Genomic DNA, 18,938 nt, shown 5'->3' with positions numbered 1-18,938 from the left:
CAGGAGAGTACTGGAGAACAAGCAGAGAATCACTCGCAAGACTCCGGGTCAAGGTGTCAGTGACCCAACAGGCAGCATGACGGAGGTAAAAATGGCGACTGTCACCCGGAGACAAGGGAACAGCAACCAACGATCCCGTTCAAGACGGGTTGGAACCCGGAAGACACATTCAATGGTCCCCCGAGCCCAGACAGGGGTTTCCAGGGCCCGTAGGGTAACAACTACGGGAAGCCCGGGCAAGGTGTTGCTAACCGGTTAAGAAACCCAAACATAACAAGAGGGTAGATTATAGCACTGAAAACCCCTGAGACGTGTACAAGCACGGGGGCTTAGCAGAGGGCCGCCAAACACTACCAGTGGAACTATAACCACCTTAGGCAGACCCCCACCAGGCAAGAAAATGAAAAACAAAAGAAAAACCCCGCAAAAGTACACCGTCTCCAGAGGCAACAGAAACCGGCCGCCGCTTAGGTGGCAGGCTGCGCAACACCTTGACGCCCTAACCAGCACAATACCAATCCCTACCCAGGGCCAAACAAGGGCCCCAAGCCCCAGCTGGCCCCAAGGGCGAGGCAAATGCCGAGCAGCAAGAACCTCTACGGGAATGGTTCCCGAACGCCCCAGGGAAGATAACCCTGTAACGCAAGGGCAGTACTCACAGGGCGCTTAGGGAAGTCAGCCACTAAGCACATGCAGCCCCGGCACTGATGAAGTACTCCTGGCCACCGCACAACACAACACACGGCAGTGAACGCCACACAAGGCAAACACCGCCTAGGAAACTGAGGCCAGAGAAGCGTCTATCCCGGTTGACATTAGCGAACGAACTGGAGCTTGGCAGCCGGCGCGGTAGGTCCGGGGCTCCCCCCTCCCCCTCCCGGGGTGGGGAGGGCTGCGCGGACGATCGGCGCGGCAGTAAAGTGTGATGTTTGCTTGTTTGCTTGTTTCCTTGGGATTGTAGGGAGTTTTCTACCTCTCTGTTCGGTTTTTGTTGTAGTTTCTTACCATGTGGGGTTTGTTTTGTTACGCCTACCTTTCTGGGTGCCTAACCCCGGTCGATGGCAGATAAGGAAAAACCCCAACCATATGGGGTTTTCCAGGGCCATTGCTCCCTGAAACCTCTCTGAAGGGGCCAGGTTCTGGCGCTGGTCCCTGGTAGGTCTGAACTCCTTAGCTAATGTCCCGGTCTAACATAACACACATTAGCCCGATAAGCTCCAGGGAGCCGTAGGGGCTCCCCACAGAAAACCAGCGTTGAATGTAATGAAACGCCATTTTCTGGGTGAGTCCCGGAGGCTCCCCGGAGCTATCCCAGGCTGATATGCTAATGTCAGACTTTGGCATCAGTCATGTGTATGGCGTTCTTAGGCCTACCGGGGACCACGGCCAGAACCGGGCCCCCTCAGAGAGGCAAGGGGAGCAATGGCCTATAGAAGCCCCCGTGTGGTTGGAAGCATTCTATGTCTGCCATCGACCGGAACAGGCACCCAGAAAGGTAACCGCCTCAAAACAAACCCCTATTCTGGTTAAAATTGCTACCAAAACCCGAACTAGTGGATAGAACTCCCCAACCGAAAACAAGCAAACTAGTGTGACGTCACACACCGCCGCGCCGCTGTCTGCGCAGCTCCCCCCTCCCCGGGAGGGGGAAGGGGGAGCCCCAGACCCCCCGCGCCGGCTACCCACACCTCAGTTCTTGAGGCTGGATGTCAAAAACGCGAAAAACCGCCGACCGGAGGGAGGGAGGGATGCCGGGGAGCCTCCGGGACTCACCCAGAAAATGGCGTTTCATTACATTCAACGCTGGTTTTCTGGGGGGAGCCCCGTCGGCTTCCTGGAGCTAACTACCAACAGACAGAAAAAAGAGGGACTTACCCGGGAGGCGGTCGTCGCTCACTCCTCAACTCGTAGCCGAGACAACTGGCTGCAACCGCCAACCCAAAGCAACACAGGCCCGACGAGGCCCAGGGACATTCACAAGGTAACGAGCAGCCAGGACCCTGTTCGACCGCCAAAATCCCCGCGCCCGAATATCAGACCAAGACATATTCCCAAAGACGGCAGCAAGAGCCGCGAACTTACGAACGTCGTCATGGGCACGGGGATAGACCGCAGGCTGGCAGGACTTAATAACCCTGCGGACGACCTGAGAGACCCGAACCCGCGAACAGGGAACAAGGGAAACCGGATCAACCCACAGCACGTCCCCAGACACAAAAGCTGTGGCGCGCAAATAACGGCGAAGCGCCGCAACCGGACACAAAACATGATGCACCCCCGGCCTGACCAACCAAGCATCAACCACCCATGGACCCCTCCGGAACGCAGCAGTCTTATTCTTCGCCAGAAAAGAAGGAGACGGCTGCAAACGAACAAAACAATCACCACGACCAAAAGAGCAGAAACCCCTGCGCCGGAGGAGAGCATGAAGCTCCCCTACCCGACCCCCAGAGGCCAAAGCCAACAAGAAAAGTGCCTTGGAAAAACAATCCTGGACCGAAGGGGCCACAACGAAACGAGGAGATGAAAGGAAAGCGAGCACTCTGTCCAAAGACCAGGACGGCTCAGGCGACGCATGAGCAGGCCTGAGGTGAAACAATGCACGAGATAGCTTGCGAAACGGCGCAGACGTAACATCGATACCAAAAGCAAGCTGAAGCGGCTCCGCCAGCGCCGCACGATACGAAGCGACAGTGTTAGGCATAAGATGACGGTCCTGAACAACCACGAAAGGAAGGACAAGACCACCCGAACAGATAAGGAACTAACACGACAAAGACGCAAAAAGAAACGGAAGGACCGCCAGGAAACTTCATACTGCCGCCGAGAAGAAGCCCTCAGGTGGGACACCAACAAGGAGGCCACCTGATCACCATAGAGATGATGATAGACTCGAGTCAAAAAAACCATACGCGAAGACTCGAGGAGAAGATCGAACCAGCTACGTGACGTACCGGCCCGATCTGCTGAAAGAGGCGGAGCCGCGGGAAAACCCTCAGGTTCGGACACTGAGCAACCAGCGCCTGAAACCAAGGCTGGGCCGGCCACCAAGGGGCCAGAAGGACAACTCTCCCCTGGTAAGTCTCTAAGCGAGTCAGAACCTGGAGCAACAGCCGCACCGGGGGAAAGAGGTACAGGAACCCCCACCTCGGCCAGTCTAGCCGAAAGGTATCGACCCCGACGGCCTTGCGATCGGGGAAGGGCGCCGCATAAACGGGAAGACGCTGCGACCACGCCGACGCGAAGAGGTCCACTTCGGGGCGCCCGAACGCCTGGCAAAGCCAACGGAAGGACTCGTCGTCGACCGTCTACTCCGTGGAGAGGGGAACGAAGCGAGACAGGGTGTCGGCCAAGACGTTGGACACGCCCCGTACGTGAACTGCCAGGAGAGCCAAACCCCGAGAACTCAGCGGACGAGTCACCCGAAGCGACCAACCCCAAAGAGACAAGGACCGCATCAAACCCCCGCGGTTCAGGCAATGAACCACCGGAGAGCAGTCCGAATGGAGCCGAATCGTCGATCCGCGGGCCACCCGAATCCTCCCCAGAGCAAACCACACTGCTGCGAACTCCCGCACCGTGCTGTGAGCTCGACGGAAGGACGGATCCCAACGCCCCTGGCCGGCCTGGTGAGCACTGGTCACAAAACCCCAGCCGAGAGACGACGCATCCGTGTACACATCGAGCGAGGGCTCGGGTAGGCGCCAAGGCACTGAACCCCGAAAAACCCGAAGAGGAAGCCGGTGACGCAGCAACCGACACAAGGCCCCCGGGGGTCGAACTCTGCGATCGCGAGAGGCGGAAGGGGGAACCCCGAAGGAACCAGAACAGCCGTCGAAGCCAAACCCGACCCGGCGGGTAGACCACCATCGCGAAGTTCAGGCTCCCGCACAGCCCCTCGAGCAACCGCCGGGTGACCCGAGGGCCCTCCAGAAACAGACGAAGGCGGGACCGCAGCCACAGGAGAGACTCCGGAGGGAGAGACAAGGAGGCGGTTCGAGAGTCCCAAACGAGACCCAGCCAAATCCGAACCTGAGAGGGAACCAGAAGGGACTTCCTCCAGTTCACCAAGAACCCGAACTCGGCGAGCTGGGAAAGAACCAAATCCCTGGCTAGCAAGCAAGCTGACTGGCTGGGAGCCCAAACCAGCCAGTCGTCGAGGTAAGCCAACACCCGAACACCTAGGAGACGCAAACGAGCCACCACAACCCGTGTAAGGCGCGTGAACACGCGAGGTGCCAGGTTCAACCCGAACAGGAGACAACGAAAGCGGTAACTCAGACGTCCCACAACAAATCCGAGCCAGTCCCTGAACCGCCGATGAATCGGGACATGCCAATAAGCGTCCCGGAGGTCCAGGGACACCATCCAAGCTCCCGGCTCCAAGAGCAGCCGAACCTGAGACAGCGTAGTCATCCGAAAGGAGGGGCAATAAACTTAGGGGTTCAGACGGGACAAGTCCAGAATGAACCACAGGTCCGCGCAGTCCCGTTTCGGAACCGGAAACAGACGGGAAACCCATCTGAGGGACGACGTCGTTTCGACGATGCCCAAGCGTACCCACTCCAAGACGACTCGACAGAGCGCAGGGGAAGAAACCTGCCCTGCCAGCCCCGACCCCCCAAAGGGGGGAGGGGCCACCCAACGCCACCCCAGGCCGCGAAACACGACCCGAAAGGCCCACGAATCGTGGGACCAGGCGTGGGCGAACAGTGCAAGTCGCCCCGTCAAGGGGGCAGACCGCGAAAGGGCCGGCGACCCTTACGAGACCCAGAACCCCGCACAGCGTGAACACCGCGCCGACCAGACGAGGGAGGGTCCGCAGGAGGAGCCAACCCCGAACCTGACACCAGAGGCCTACCACGACGAGAGGAACCCCGAGCCCTGGCACGACCTTTCCGGGAAGACCCACCCCGGGACCCCCGGAAAACCAACAAGTCCGACATCGGACGACAAGCTGCCGACGCAGCCTGAATAAACTGCGCCACGGCTGACTCCTCAAACAGAAGAGGACAAAAAGGTGAAGAACGCCTAAGAGCCAGAGCCCAAGCAGATTCCACGGAGGAACCCAGCACCGCCTGCCGACACACGAGACGGGAAGCATAAAACAGAGAAACCGCATCCCGCAAAATCGGCGTGAACAGATTCAACAAGGCAGCCGACGAACGCGCAGCTGAGGACAAGGTGCCGGACCCCGGGACGGATCCAAGCGTCCCCACATCCTCCACGAGCCAATCCGAAGACAGCTCCAGGAGGGAAAAGAACCGCAAGGCCAAAGCCAAAAGGCCCCGGGCGCGCAAGTCCTCCGCAACGAGCGCCGCTGAAAGGGAGGGAACCTGCACATGGAGCTGAATAACGCCCACATCGCGGGGAAGGGCAGGGGCAAACAAGCACTCATTCAGGTACTCAAGTTCGCCCCCCAGGAAAACCTGAAGCACCGTGGAAGCTTCCCGCCACTCCAGCGTGCGGGAACGACAGAAGGAATGCCAGGAATCCAGACCAAACAAGGGGCAGTCTGCTAGCCAGGACGACTCTGGAACCTCGTAACGGAGCCAGAAAGGGAACGAAGTCCCAAACCTGAACGTGGACGGATCCATTTCCGAGGCATAATCCGGGTCACGCAGAAGGTAAGCTGCAAAGGCCGCTCGCACCACACCAGGTTGGATGCGATAAGCCGAAAACCTCCAGAAGGACGGAACCGACGTACCCGGGGGAACATGGAACCGAACCCGGGGAGGGGCCGACACCAAATCCAACTCGTACACAGAGGAAGGGAAAGAAAACCCCACTCCTTGTAACAATAAGCCCCACTCAGAGGGAAGAAAAACCCAGGCGGGGTCCAGCGGGGCCCAAGGCCCCCAAGTCAGCCCCTCCCCAGCCTCGAGGTCCTTCACCACAGGACCCGAGGCCGAGTCCTCTCCCCAAGGCCCGACCCCACAAGACAAGGACGGAGCAGCTGGAAAAGCTGGAGGAAGGGGGGCCCACTGGTCAGACCCTGAAGCTTCGGCCGGGAGACAAGACTCGAATGCCTCTGCCGCCCCCCCGGAAGGGGCACCCCCCGAAGCTGCCCGAGTCTCGAGATCAAGTAACCCCTGCTCCGACCCCGAAACCCTCAGACACTTCGGGGCCGGAAGCAGGGGGACGGACCAGAACGAACAGAAGGGGAAGGACGAGGAGGTGCGGACTGAACAAGGATCGAAGCGACCCCCACCCCCAAGTCCGGGTCTCAAAATGCAAAGCGGGGCAGCCCCGGGGCATCCGGGGGAGCAACCAACCGAGCGCGTTGCAACAGACGAAACCTAGACTGCAACGCACGCGCCGCCTGTACCCGAATAGAATCATCAGAGGATTGGGTAAATTGAGTCACAAGCAAGCAGCAACACTCACAGGACTCAGGGTCGAAAGTATCACCGACCCAACAGGCAGCGTGGCAGAGGCAAAAACAATGAGGGTCACCCTGAGACAAGGGGACCGAGCAACCCTCAAACTCGCACACAGCGAGTGGGGACTCCGGGGTCACATCCATCGGACCCACGCGCCCCCTAGGGGATTCCCAGGGTCCTGAGCGTTTACTTTAAGAGGACTCGCGCTCAGGTAGTCCCAGGCAGGGTGCTGCAAACCGGCACCCAAAACTACCAAGCAAACTTCTAAAGCTGAACCCCAGGAACGTGTACACTCACGGGGACCTAGCAGGGGGCGCCACCGAGGAGAACAGTGGAAGGGCAAAAACAAACTGAATAAAATGACAGAACCCCCCACCAGGCAAAAACAAACAGAAAAACATAACCTCGCAAGAGGACAGCGAACCCCAAGGAACAGAGCCGGCCGCGATGTCGGGAAATACAAGCTGAGCAGCACCCTGCGCCCCTACCAGTGCAAACTGCCTCTTACCTGCCGGTAACAAGGGAGAACAGAACACCCAAGAGCCCAACAGGCGGCCGAAAAACCGAAAGGTAAAACAGACCAGCAGAGGCAGACCCCGAGGAGCCTGTGGAAGGTGGCCCCAAGCCCCAAGGGCAGTACTTACAGGGCACCTAGGGAAGGCAGCCCTAGGCGCATGCAGCCCGAGTACTGAAGATAACTCCTGGCTCTCGCACCCACAAAACCAACACCACACGCAAAGCACAGTGCAGTAGCGACACCGGAGCCAGAGCACACGACCATCGCCTATAGCATCAGCCTCAAGAACTGAGGTGTGGGTAGCCGGCGCGGGGGGTCTGGGGCTCCCCCTTCCCCCTCCCGGGGAGGGGGGAGCTGCGCAGACAGCGGCGCGGCGGTGTGTGACGTCACACTAGTTTGCTTGTTTTCGGTTGGGGAGTTCTATCCACTAGTTCGGTTTTTGGTAGCAATTTTAACCAGAATAGGGGTTTGTTTTGAGGCGCTTACCTTTCTGGGTGCCTGTTCCGGTCGATGACAGACATAGAATGCTTCCAACCACACGGGGGCTTCTATAGGCCATTGCTCCCCTTGCCTCTCTGAGAGGGCCCGGTTCTGGCCGTGGTCCCCGGTAGGCCTAAGAACTCCATACACATGACTGATGCCAAAGTCTGACATTAGCATATCAGCCTGGGATAGCTCCGGGGAGCCGACGGGGCTCCCCCCAGAAAAGAGGTTAGAGTGAACAAAATGATGAAATATGACAAGGTATTCACAGTGTCGGCCAATACCGACAACTACATTGATCTTAATCCAGCGATTTGGGACATGATACTGAACACACAGAGATGTGCTAATATCATATGACAGAAAAGAACTAAAAGCACAGTTGTAGTACTGATTGACTTTCTGCTTAATGACGACTTGCTGCGAATCACTTATTTGATGTCATTTTCATTTTGGGTGAAACTTTTTGCAAATCTTGACAAGTCCTAGAATTTATTTTCTCATAATAGCCATTTTGAATTGTAATTATCATCAGAAGTTTTGCTGTTTTGATGTGAGCTTTAATGAGGCCATTTGTCTGAGAATAATGTGGTGCAGACATGTAACGTTTGATAACAGACAGACAGTATGGTTTTCGATCTGGAAGATCCTGTGTATCGAATTTACTCAGTTTCTATGATCGAGCCACAGAGATATTACAGGAAAGAGATGGTTGGGTTGACTGCATCTATCTGGACCTAAAAAAGGCTTTCGACAGAGTTCCACATAAGAGGTTGTTCTGGAAACTGGAAAATATTGGAGGGGTGACAGGTAAGCTTCTATCATGGATGAAAAATTTTCTGACTGATAGAAAAATGAGGGCAGTAATCAGAGGCAATGTATCGGAATGGAGAAATGTAACAAGTGGAGTACCACAGGGTTCAGTTCTTGCACCAGTGATGTTTATTGTGTACATAAATGATCTACCAGTTGGTATACAGAATTATATGAACATGTTTGCTGATGATGCTAAGATAATAGGAAGGATAAGAAATTTAGATGATTGTCATGCCCTTCAAGAAGACCTGGACAAAATAAGTATATGGAGCACCACCTGGCAAATGGAATTTAATGTTAATAAATGTCATGTTATGGAATGTGGAATAGGAGAACATGAACCCCATACAACCTATATATTATGTGAGAAATCTTTAAAGAATTCTGATAAAGAAAGAGACCTAGGGGTGGTTCTAGATAGAAAACTATGACCTGAGGACCACAAAGAATATTGTGCAAGGAGCCTATGCGATGCTTTCTAACTTCAGAATTGCATTTAAATACATGGATGGCGATATACTAAAGAAATTGTTCATGACTTTTGTTAGGCCAAAGCTAGAATATGCAGTTGTTGTGTGGTGCCCATATCTTAAGAAGCACATCAACAAACTGGAAAAGGTGCAAAGACATGCTACGAAGTGGCTCCCAGAACTGAAGGGCAAGAGCTACGAGGAGAGGTTGGAAGCATTAAACATGCCAAAACTAGAAGACAGTAGAAAAAGAGGTGATATGATCACTACATACAAAATAGTAACAGGAATTGATAAAATCGACAGGGAAGATTTCCTGAGACCTGGCACTTCAAGAACAAGAGGTCATAGATTTAAACTAGCTAAACACAGATGCCGAAGAAATATAAGAAAATTCACCTTCGCAAATAGAGTGGTAGACGGTTGGAACAAGTTAAGTGAGAAGGTGGTGGAGGCCAAGACCGTCAGTAGTTTCAAAGCGTTATATGACAAAGAGTGCTGGGAAGACGGGACACCACGAGCGTAGCTCTCATCCTGTAACTACACTTAGGTAATTACACTTAGGTAATTACCACAGTACAGTATTTGAGAAAAGCTTTGAAACCATCATTAAAAGTATGCCTTGGAGAAAACACTACACTATCTCCAAAACAATCCTCCTCTATATTTTTCAACATAGTGACCTACTTAACAATTACACACTATTTCAATCACCCCATAATGATTCAGTTGTGTGTGTGCAAATTGCCTCTATCTTCTAGCTTTGCATATTTAGCACTAATCTCTCTCCTCACAGCCGTTGTTTTTTAGTTCCAGAAACCATTCAGTTGCACATCTTTGCAAATTTCCAGTTTATTGAGATATGGCCATCATGCAAATGCTGCATATTCAATTTTGGTGTCACAAAGATTGCGAACAATTTCTTTAAAATTTCACCATCCACATGATTAAAAGTGATTCTGAAATTGAAAAAGTGTTGCATAGGCTCCTCACCCAAGGTTCTTTATGTGGTCCTCAGGTGACCTTTTGTGTCCAGGGGCATGCGTTCGTGTGCATAGTGACTAACACAAAGCCACACTAGTGGTAATGTCATTCTTTTAGTTGTTAATTGGATCAAGTTTGGTGTTATAGGGTTTGATTGTGATGAAATTGTGTCATTGTGATTTGTGATGCCACGCGATCCTGTTGCTACTGGTGGTGGAGGGAAGGGGAGGATGTACTGGTGGTGGAGGGAAGGGGAGGATGTACTGTGATGTTACACTAAAGTTAAAAAGTTATTCTAACTCGTACCTCATTAGGTATATATAATACCCATCCAAGCTCTCCTGTGTGGGTAATGTTCATTGCACGAATACCATTGGCAAGACCCACGTCTATCTCCTTGAATGAGAAAAATGGAAAGGCTTTGGTTGAGAGGTCCACATCTGTCAACTCTGACAAGACATTCTTTGCCAACGGACCTGCAAGAATAACCATTACTAATATACAGTGGACTAATATTAATTTGCAATGATAATATTTTCAACATAAGATAATCTGAATCTCTGAAAAAAATGACCCAAGTCTAGTTTTAATAAAGTTATCCAACTGGTGGTAGGATAAGGCAGACATTCATCACATAATGGGACGAACCCTACTTATATACATCTGTTTCAGAGATAAATGTAAAATGAGATTCATTTCTAGCAACATAAACAACAAGCTATCTTATGCTGTTAGTCTCAGAGAACCCAAGTGTTGCAGGCCTCGGGGCAAAGAGTGATACCTACTCGACACGTGGCATAGCAAAGACGGTTGATATCCACTCGACAAGTGGCATAGCAGAGACGGTACAAATGACCACCAGCATGTAGGAAAGTCAATGGGCATCCCTCAAACTCGCCAGAAGCGAGTGTAGTGAGCTGATTATTGATAATCCACACCAAAGATCCACAGGGTTTACCATAGCTTGAAGATAAAGATCAAGCAGGACACTCAGGCACTTGGGACATTCACGGAAAGCAAATGACACGAACGTAGCCCACGAGAAAAACTTTGATACGGACGTCGTCAGGGGTGCGGCGTGTGGACAAGCATGCAACCCATACTGCACCCCACTAATTGATCAAAACCAGAACACCCCCATCCCCAGAGCCTTGCAGAGGAGTCAAAGATTTTTGCAATACTCAGGGTAAGACACTTTCCACAGAAGGATAGCCTCTAAGGGACAAACACCCGAACACATTAGTGAAGTAAGCCAGTCAGTGCAGGGGGGCAACATCATCGAGCAGCTCCAGGGAAGAGCAGCTCTAAACACATGCAGCTTGTGGTCAACTGTAGCCAAAGTCCACACACAAAACAAGCGAGGCTCATAAACACAAGCACGTGAAGCAAATACTAAAGACCGGAACGGTACACAAGCAAACGGACCTCCCACCCCCCACCCCACAGAACAGAGGCTAAAGGATGGCCAATACTTATCTCCTACAAATAAGGGGACTCTTAAGAACTTTGCAATTCAATTGGGTGGTGAGCAGAAGGTAACATCAGATGACTGACTGAGGGTTTGCTCATATGGAGGCCAGCAGGTCCAGTGGTGCTGCCCTCTGCTGGTGGGCCTTGGTGTCTTGGAGAGTGTGACCCAACTACTGGCTGGATTGTTTCAGGTTTTATAACCTTTCTTTTGACCCTGTCTGTTGTTTGTTTCTTTTGCTTCTTTCTTGGGGCTATCTGGGAACTTTCTTGGGGCTATCTGGGGACTTTATGAGGACTTTCTGGGGACTTTCTTGGGGCCATCTGGGGACTTTGAGGACTTTCTGGGTACTTTCTGGGTACTTTCTGGGGGCTAACTGGGGACTTTCTGGGGCTATCTGGGGATTTTCTGAGGGTTATCTGGGGATTTTCTGAGGAATATTTGGAGACTTTCTAGGGGCTTTCTGGGGATGGGGGGAAATGGGGTGATCATGAATTCCCTGCTCTCTGATCCCTGGGAGGCTTATAGTGACTTATAAGGGCTGATATGACTGCAGTTATCTCAATGCAACTAGCAAGATGGAGCCACTGTTTGGCCCACCAGAAAAATCAATGCATAAATGTACAAAATAAAAGAATATAGCATTCTGGGATTCATTTCTATAAGCATTAGCAACAGGATGTCTAATATTACTCATTAGGTTTATCAGAGTTCAGGGTTATTAGGCCCTGATTAGATTATTCGCTTCAGTTTGACTCCGTACTGTAGAACGGACATAAATTACACACTCACAAAATATAAATGGTTAAAGGCATTTTAAACTTCAAAAATAAATTAAACCTATTTATACTTCATGCCTAACTCTGCCTAATAGCTTACCCATAATGCATATGGCAGTAAACATGGACGTAACATCACTTAGTACTACTGAACCATCAGCTGGAAGATTACGCTTCAGCCACGTGCCACACCGAGTCTGCTGGATGGTGGGTACTATCATCATGTAGCTGTACAGATAATGAAAAATGCATTAACAAGAGTTTTACATTCTCGTAAAGCCACTAGCACGCATAGCGTTTCGGGCAGGTCCTTAATCCTAATTTTCCCGGAATACGACCCTGCCGAAGCGTTTAACAACCAGGTACCCATTCACTGCTGGGTGAACAGAGGCTACAGTTAAGGATTGGTGCCCGGTCAATCCTCCCCAGCCAGGATTCGAACCCAAGGCAAGACGCTTGCAAAACGGCAGGCGAGTGTCTTACCGCTGCGCTACGGAGACTGCATTTTAAGATCTAACACTTGCAAGCTATAGTTAACGAAAAGTTATAATTGTCACACTAGTCTGGGGGGTAGAAATAGCCTAAGCTACTCTATCCCTTTGAGATGTATTTCTTTCTTATCTCAATAAACATACTTGAACTTGTATTTCACACTATAGAAGTTGAAAATCATCTGCATAATAAGACATGAATTAAGTCAGTATACTTACTGGTTGTGAGCAATACGTGCCAAAGAGCAGTCATTTTCATAGCCTCCGTATGCGTTCTGCATGCCAGTGTGTATAATACCACCAACGGGTATATCAACATCATTACTACACAGGTACTGCAACGCTTCAACAACTTCATTCCCCTTTGACTGAAAATTAACATACCGTAATTATTAAAACAAGAGCAAATATTATAAATATTATTAAAAATTTTTAATATTCACTTTTCTCATTCTAAATACTGTATGGTCGAAATAGAATGCTTATTAATGTTGACCAATCCACACACTAGAAAATGAAGGGACAACGACATTTCGGTCCGTCCTGGACCATTCTCAAGTCGATTGTTGTCGTCGATGAAACGTCGTCGGCCCTTCATTTTCTAGTGTGTGGATTGGTCAACATACTTCTCAGCCACGTTATTGTGACTCATCGCCTGCTTATTAATGTGTGAACTGATAAAAAGAGATGATATGAGAAGTTGCATGGTTAGCTGTGTTGGTGTGGAGATTTCCTTGTGATTACCTGCTGGTGATTCCGGGAATCAACGTCCCAGTGGCCCAGTCTCCGACCAGGCCTCCTGGTTGGTGGTGTGATCAACCAAGCCGTTAGATGTGGCTGCTCACAGCCTGACATATGAATCACAGCCTGGTTGATCAGGTATTCTTTGGAGGGACGCCTTTACTTCCTAACTACCAACATTATGTAGCCCTCTCCTACGTATAACTGGATTTTGCCCATATAAACATCAGCCAGCAATGTATTGATCCAGTTAAGTTGGGTTTCAGTTTATATATAAAATTACATCAACTCTTTAACATTACCCTCCATGGTTACTGTATTTCATTCACATGGATCAGGGAAGAGTCAAACTTGGGTCTCAGAAGTAGGAGACTGTTGTGTTAACAACCAGGACACGGATGCTCCCTTTTGAGGTCCGAGTTTGAATTTCCGACGATCCACACGAATTAAATATTATTACCCATGGTAGTGTAGAAATCCTTTACTCTCTAAGCTGCCTGGGGACCAGACTTCTCTGGTTATTACTTAATCAGTAAAGCTCACAGTGGCCCAGAGACCCTAAATTCATTACAACAAGACTGATCTAGCACTTACTGTAGGTACTTGTCCAATTTCACCTTCAAAATCCAGAGATTAAAAATGGGGAATATATTTACATGGGGAAGCCTGGTTGATCATACCACCAACCAGGAGGCCTGGTCAGAGACCGAGCCGCAAGGACATTGATCCCCAGAACCAACAACAGGTAGATAGATCGGAAGTCTGTATTTCACAGCCTGGGTAGGTTACGGCCCCAGACCAGAGGCTCATTATGCCCTTCATCTTGAGGAATTTGTAAGGCCAAGATCCATGCCTAATACTCACTTCCCTTTACGAAGGAGATAATTGGTTGATTCCACAATACAATGTTCGGTAATATTTTGATTGTGATGTGTGTCTATATATGAACATGTGCTGAATGGGTTGAGAATAGCTTGAGCTACGTCATCCCTTTGTGTGTGTATTTATACCTCAATAAACTTATTTCAATTTCAATGGTGGGTTGTGCTGACTCTGTTCTACCTCAACAACAGTACAAACTCTCTAACATTTGAACTTATTATTTGGAGGATGATTAAGTTCAAAAATCATTCTTATGCACATATTATAATAATTAAGATTACAGAATTTTCATCCTAAAATACTGTGTATAAATTGCGTGTACAGCTTAAAATATAACACTTACCCACACATCGAACTTTGCAAAAGACGAATAATCTAAAATTGCAACACGTTCCCTGCACGCCGCATACTCTTCTGCCGCAGAATTAAACCAATCCGGCTTTGTCCAGGTGTTGGTGAATGCCATTTGGAATGGTGCAGAATTTTCCGCATCATTCTCATTATCGTAATCTGCCAAGCAAAGATTGCAGGCGGTGAGTCACAATAACGTGGCTGAAGTATGTTGACCAGTCCACACACTAGAAGGTGAAGGGACAACGACGTTTCGGTCCATCCTGGACCATTCTCAAGTCAATTGTGATTGGTCCAGGATGGACCGAAACATCGTCATCCCTTCACCTTCTAATGTGTGGTCTGGTCAACAAGCAAAGATTGTTAAGTGACTTGATGCTAACACCCACCTTTAAGGTTATTGAAAGTGTTGAAATAGAAAATATGCAGAGAACATTAACCATGTTCAGCACATTTGCCAGAGAAAAGGGAAACTGCTGAAGGATCTTGAAATACAGCCTTTATTTCATGAGAAATGTTGTATCATGAGTAAAGTAACCAACATAGTATTATTTCTATATCATTTGTCCTCATTGTAATCGCGCCCTTTGTAAAGTTGATCAGACCACACACTAGAAGGTGAAGGGACGACGACATTTCGGTCCGTCCTGGACCATTCTCAAGATGATTGTTGTCCATCCTGGACCATTCTCAAGATGATTGTGGTCCATCTTGGACCATTCTCAAGTCGATTGTCAACATAATTTAGCCACGTTATTGTGACTCATCGCCCCTTTGTAAAGTGTGTGTTATGTCTAAGGAAGTTCAGACTAAGGAAGTTCAAGTACTGTACATGGCTCCTTTTCACTTTTTGGAAATTTCAGATTGAGTAATTTATGAAGTATTGTTATACTATTTTTCTAGATGACTAAGTTCTGGATCCTGCCAAACAATTCTAGTTCCTAATTTAAAAGCCATTCACTTTTGTCAATTCCAGTACAGTAAAATATTCAAGACTTTTTTTTTATACATTTAGATCTCAGGGCTATTAAAAATAAAAATTTTTAATTCCAAACTATCATTTAACAATGATTGATTTTAGGCAGTGAGAAGGATGTGTTCTCCATTCAAGGTTCATCTCATTAAGCATATTATGAAATTTAGGTTGTAAGTTTATTTTTTAATGAAGTATAAATAAAAAACATCCACTCAGATATAAACTTCACATATGAATGACACACAGAGATCACACTAACGTGATGCATCAAATGAACAAATCCACAAGGGCCGTGACGAGGATTCGAACCTGCGTCCGGGAGCATCCCAGATGCCTTAGGGAGCTATGGTGTCGTAGCTCAGTCGATTAAGGCAGCGTCTGGGATGCTCCCGGATGCATGTTCGAATCCTCGTCATGGCCCTTGTGAATTTGTTCATGTATGAAGTTCATATTTGGGTGCATTGACTGGTACTCCAGTTGAGGATTCAATATTCTAATACAGACTGTAACTATGATTTGTACTTATACGCACTAATAATGGGGAAATCAGCATGAACCCTTACAACATCTCCTGCATACCAAACTGAACTCTTACCTTTTGAATTTGTATTTTCTTGTCTTTTAAAATAGCTGGGCCGTTCATAGCCCATTACTTGGCCAAAAACAGCCCCTGCAGTCTTCAGTTTAGGGAATATTGGAGACATCCGCAGGCATCGTCCCGTTTTGAAGTCCGCAAACGGGTATGCAATACTGTAATGAACTCCTGAAACATTTAAAATGTTTTAATATATCTTCAACCCTACCTATTGTGAGCTAACAAAGAAACTTTAACCCTTTAAAGTGCAGCTATCATCAAAGGTGCCTCTGCCTGTGCAGGGGACAAAATAATAATAATATGTCGTGGTACAGGGGTAAGGTGCGTGGATGGGAGTATCCTGATCGCTGTTCCAGTCACCTCCATCTTACAATTGTTTTTCTCAATAATGATGATGACGATGATGATGATGATGATGATGATGATGATGATGATGATGATGATGATGATGATGATGAGTTGTTTTCATAAAATTATACGTTTGTGTATAAAAGTTAAATGAAACAAAAACAAATATCCAAGCCTTTTTGTGTTTTGTGAAGATTGGGAAGACTCCGAGTGAGGGAGTCATTTGCTCTGTGGACTCTCACAAAGCAATACTGTGGACTCTCAACTGAGTCACTGAGAGTTATCTCAGCGTATAACCGAGACAAGCTACATTAACAACGAACTAATTAGGCTGCAAGAGGAACATATTGTGCAAGGATCGGTTGGGTCACTAGGCTTGTAATGTTAGCTGCATGTCTTTGACAGTTAGTGTCTAATAGTTATATTTATATTTAATGCTATTAATTGACTAAATTACTATGTATCACAGTAAGGAACATGTTGACTGAAAATATTTCTAATAAAGCAATGAAAAAGAGTGAAAATATGTAATAATGCTAACTATGAATAACCGTAACCATGAATACCAACAGTCTAATGGGCAAATATATTCAAATACCGAAGCAGATATTGAACACATGGTTTTTTGTAACAATTTAAGCCATAATCCTGGACTTGAGACACTTACCAGGAACCTCTCGCACACGGTCAGACAAGAATCGTCTATTATTATGAGCGGGCAGAAAGCGCAGGACATCAAGGTCATATGCATCCATGGGTGGAGTTCCCTTTACAATCCAGTTAGCAATCATAGAGCCAATGCCTCCTGCCGCAGTGCTCCCGCCACTTCTTAACCCAGCAGCCACAAAATAATTCTCAAGCTGAAAATACAAACGGTTGTACTAATCCAAAGATTTTGATCAGTGGGCAAAAAAAGTTTGATCTTCAGAAATTACATTTTGATGGCAAAGTTTAGTATTCTAGTTATCATCATTATCTTGCCTATTTTCACATGTGGGGGGAGGTGGGGGGTGGCATGAAGCAGGTCAGGGGGGCGGGGGACGCTCATACTGCAGCATCAAAGGAAAACAAATATCCTAATACATTAGCAACTGTAGTGTAAATGTATTTTGATGACTGATGACTATCATAACACATTACAGCCACTCTTGACCTCTTCACTGTCATTTCTTGTGTTTTCACTTATTTTCTCGCTTGCAATATCTGGCTCCTAAATCACCCTCCCTTCCCCCCTCTGCATGTGACATTACGCAGCCATATTATCTGTGTTTACATGTGGTTGTGTCGGTCAACCTCAAGAAACAAGTCTACAGCATCAAAAAACCAGCGTTGAATGTAATGAAACGCCATTTTCTGGGTGAGCCCCGGAGGCTCCCTGGAGCTTATCGGGCTAATGTATGTCATGTTAGACCGGGACATTAGCTATGGAGTTCAGACCTACCAGGGACCAGCGCCAGAATCTGGCCCCTTCAGAGAGGTTTCAGGGAGCAATGGCCCTGGAAAACCCCATATGGTTGGGGGTTTTCCTTATCTGCCATCGACCGGAGTTAGGCACCCAGAAAGGTAGGCGTAACAAAACAAACCCCACATGGTAAAAAATACAACAAAAACCGAACAGAGAGGTAGAAAACTCCCTACAATCCCAAGGAAAACAATCAAACAATCAATTTACTGCCGCGCCGGTCGTCCGCGCAGCCCTCCCCTCCCCGGGAGGGGGAGGGGGGGGCCCCGGACCTCACCACGCCGGCTGCCGTCAGTTCGGAAACTAGGCTTCAACCAACGCGAAAAATCCCGCCGACCGGATGGGAGGGAGGGTATCCAGGGAGCCTCCGGGGCTCACCCAGAAAATGGCGTTTCATTACATTCAACGCTGGTTTTCTGTGGGGAGCCCCTACGGCTCCCTGGAGCTACATACCCAAAGAGAAGGAAAAAAGGGGACTTACCCGGGAGGCGGCGGCCACAAACTCCTCAACTCGAAGTCGAGACAACTGGCTGCAACCTGCGACCCAAAGCAACACAAGAACGACGAGGAGCAGGGACGTTCACCAAATAACGGGCGGCCAGGACCCTGTTCGACTTCCAAAATCCACGCGCCCGAATATGAGCCCAAGACATATTACCAAACACGGCAGCCAAAGCCGCAAACTTCCTATCATCATGGGCGCGAGGATAGACCGCAGGCTGGCTAGATTTAATAACCCTGCGGACAACCTGGGAGACCCGAGCCCTGGAACAGGGAACGAGGGAAACCAGATCAACCCAAAGCGCATCCCCAGCCACTCCGGCCGAAGCGCGCAGGTAACGGCGAAGTGCAGCAACAGGACACAACACATGATGCACCCCCGGCCGAACCAACCAAGCATCAATGACCCACGGACCCCTCCGGAAAGCAGCCGTCTCGTTCTTCGCCAGAAAGGACGGAGAAGGCTGCAAACGGACAAACCTACCCCCAGGACCAAAAGAGCAGAAACCCCTGTGCCGGAGGAGAGCATGAAGCTCCCCTACCCGGCCCCCAGAGGCAATGCCAACAAAAACAAAGCCTTGGAAAAACAATCAGGAACCGAAGGGGCCACCACAAACCGAGGAGAGGAAAGATAGGAGAGCACCCTGTCCAAGGACCAGGACGGCTCAGGCGGCGCATGAGCAGGCCGGAG

At 49.1% G+C, this 18,938-nt stretch overlaps 1 protein-coding gene across 3 annotated transcripts in view; it reads right to left on the bottom strand.

Moving 5' to 3' along the window:
* LOC123754107 (pyruvate dehydrogenase phosphatase regulatory subunit, mitochondrial) overlaps nt 1–18,938 on the bottom strand; it is a 118,746-nt gene that overhangs the window by 12,896 nt on the left and 86,912 nt on the right. For all 3 annotated transcript variants that reach the window (XM_045736291.2, XM_045736292.2, XM_069308333.1), the window contains exons 9-14: nt 16,952–17,144; nt 15,937–16,104; nt 14,358–14,524; nt 12,611–12,759; nt 12,001–12,128; nt 9,960–10,129 (exon numbers count right to left, since the gene is read on the bottom strand). In XM_045736291.2, coding sequence (XP_045592247.2) covers nt 9,960–10,129; nt 12,001–12,128; nt 12,611–12,759; nt 14,358–14,524; nt 15,937–16,104; nt 16,952–17,144 — 975 coding nt within the window. The remainder of the gene's footprint in view (nt 1–9,959; nt 10,130–12,000; nt 12,129–12,610; nt 12,760–14,357; nt 14,525–15,936; nt 16,105–16,951; nt 17,145–18,938) is intronic.

The sequence above is a fragment of the Procambarus clarkii genome, chromosome 6 (genome assembly GCF_040958095.1).
Source record: "Procambarus clarkii isolate CNS0578487 chromosome 6, FALCON_Pclarkii_2.0, whole genome shotgun sequence".
In the NCBI taxonomy this organism is placed as follows: domain Eukaryota; kingdom Metazoa; phylum Arthropoda; class Malacostraca; order Decapoda; family Cambaridae; genus Procambarus; species Procambarus clarkii.
The sequence above is the reverse complement of the archived record's forward strand: the minus strand, read 5'-3'. Positions and strand labels throughout refer to the sequence as shown.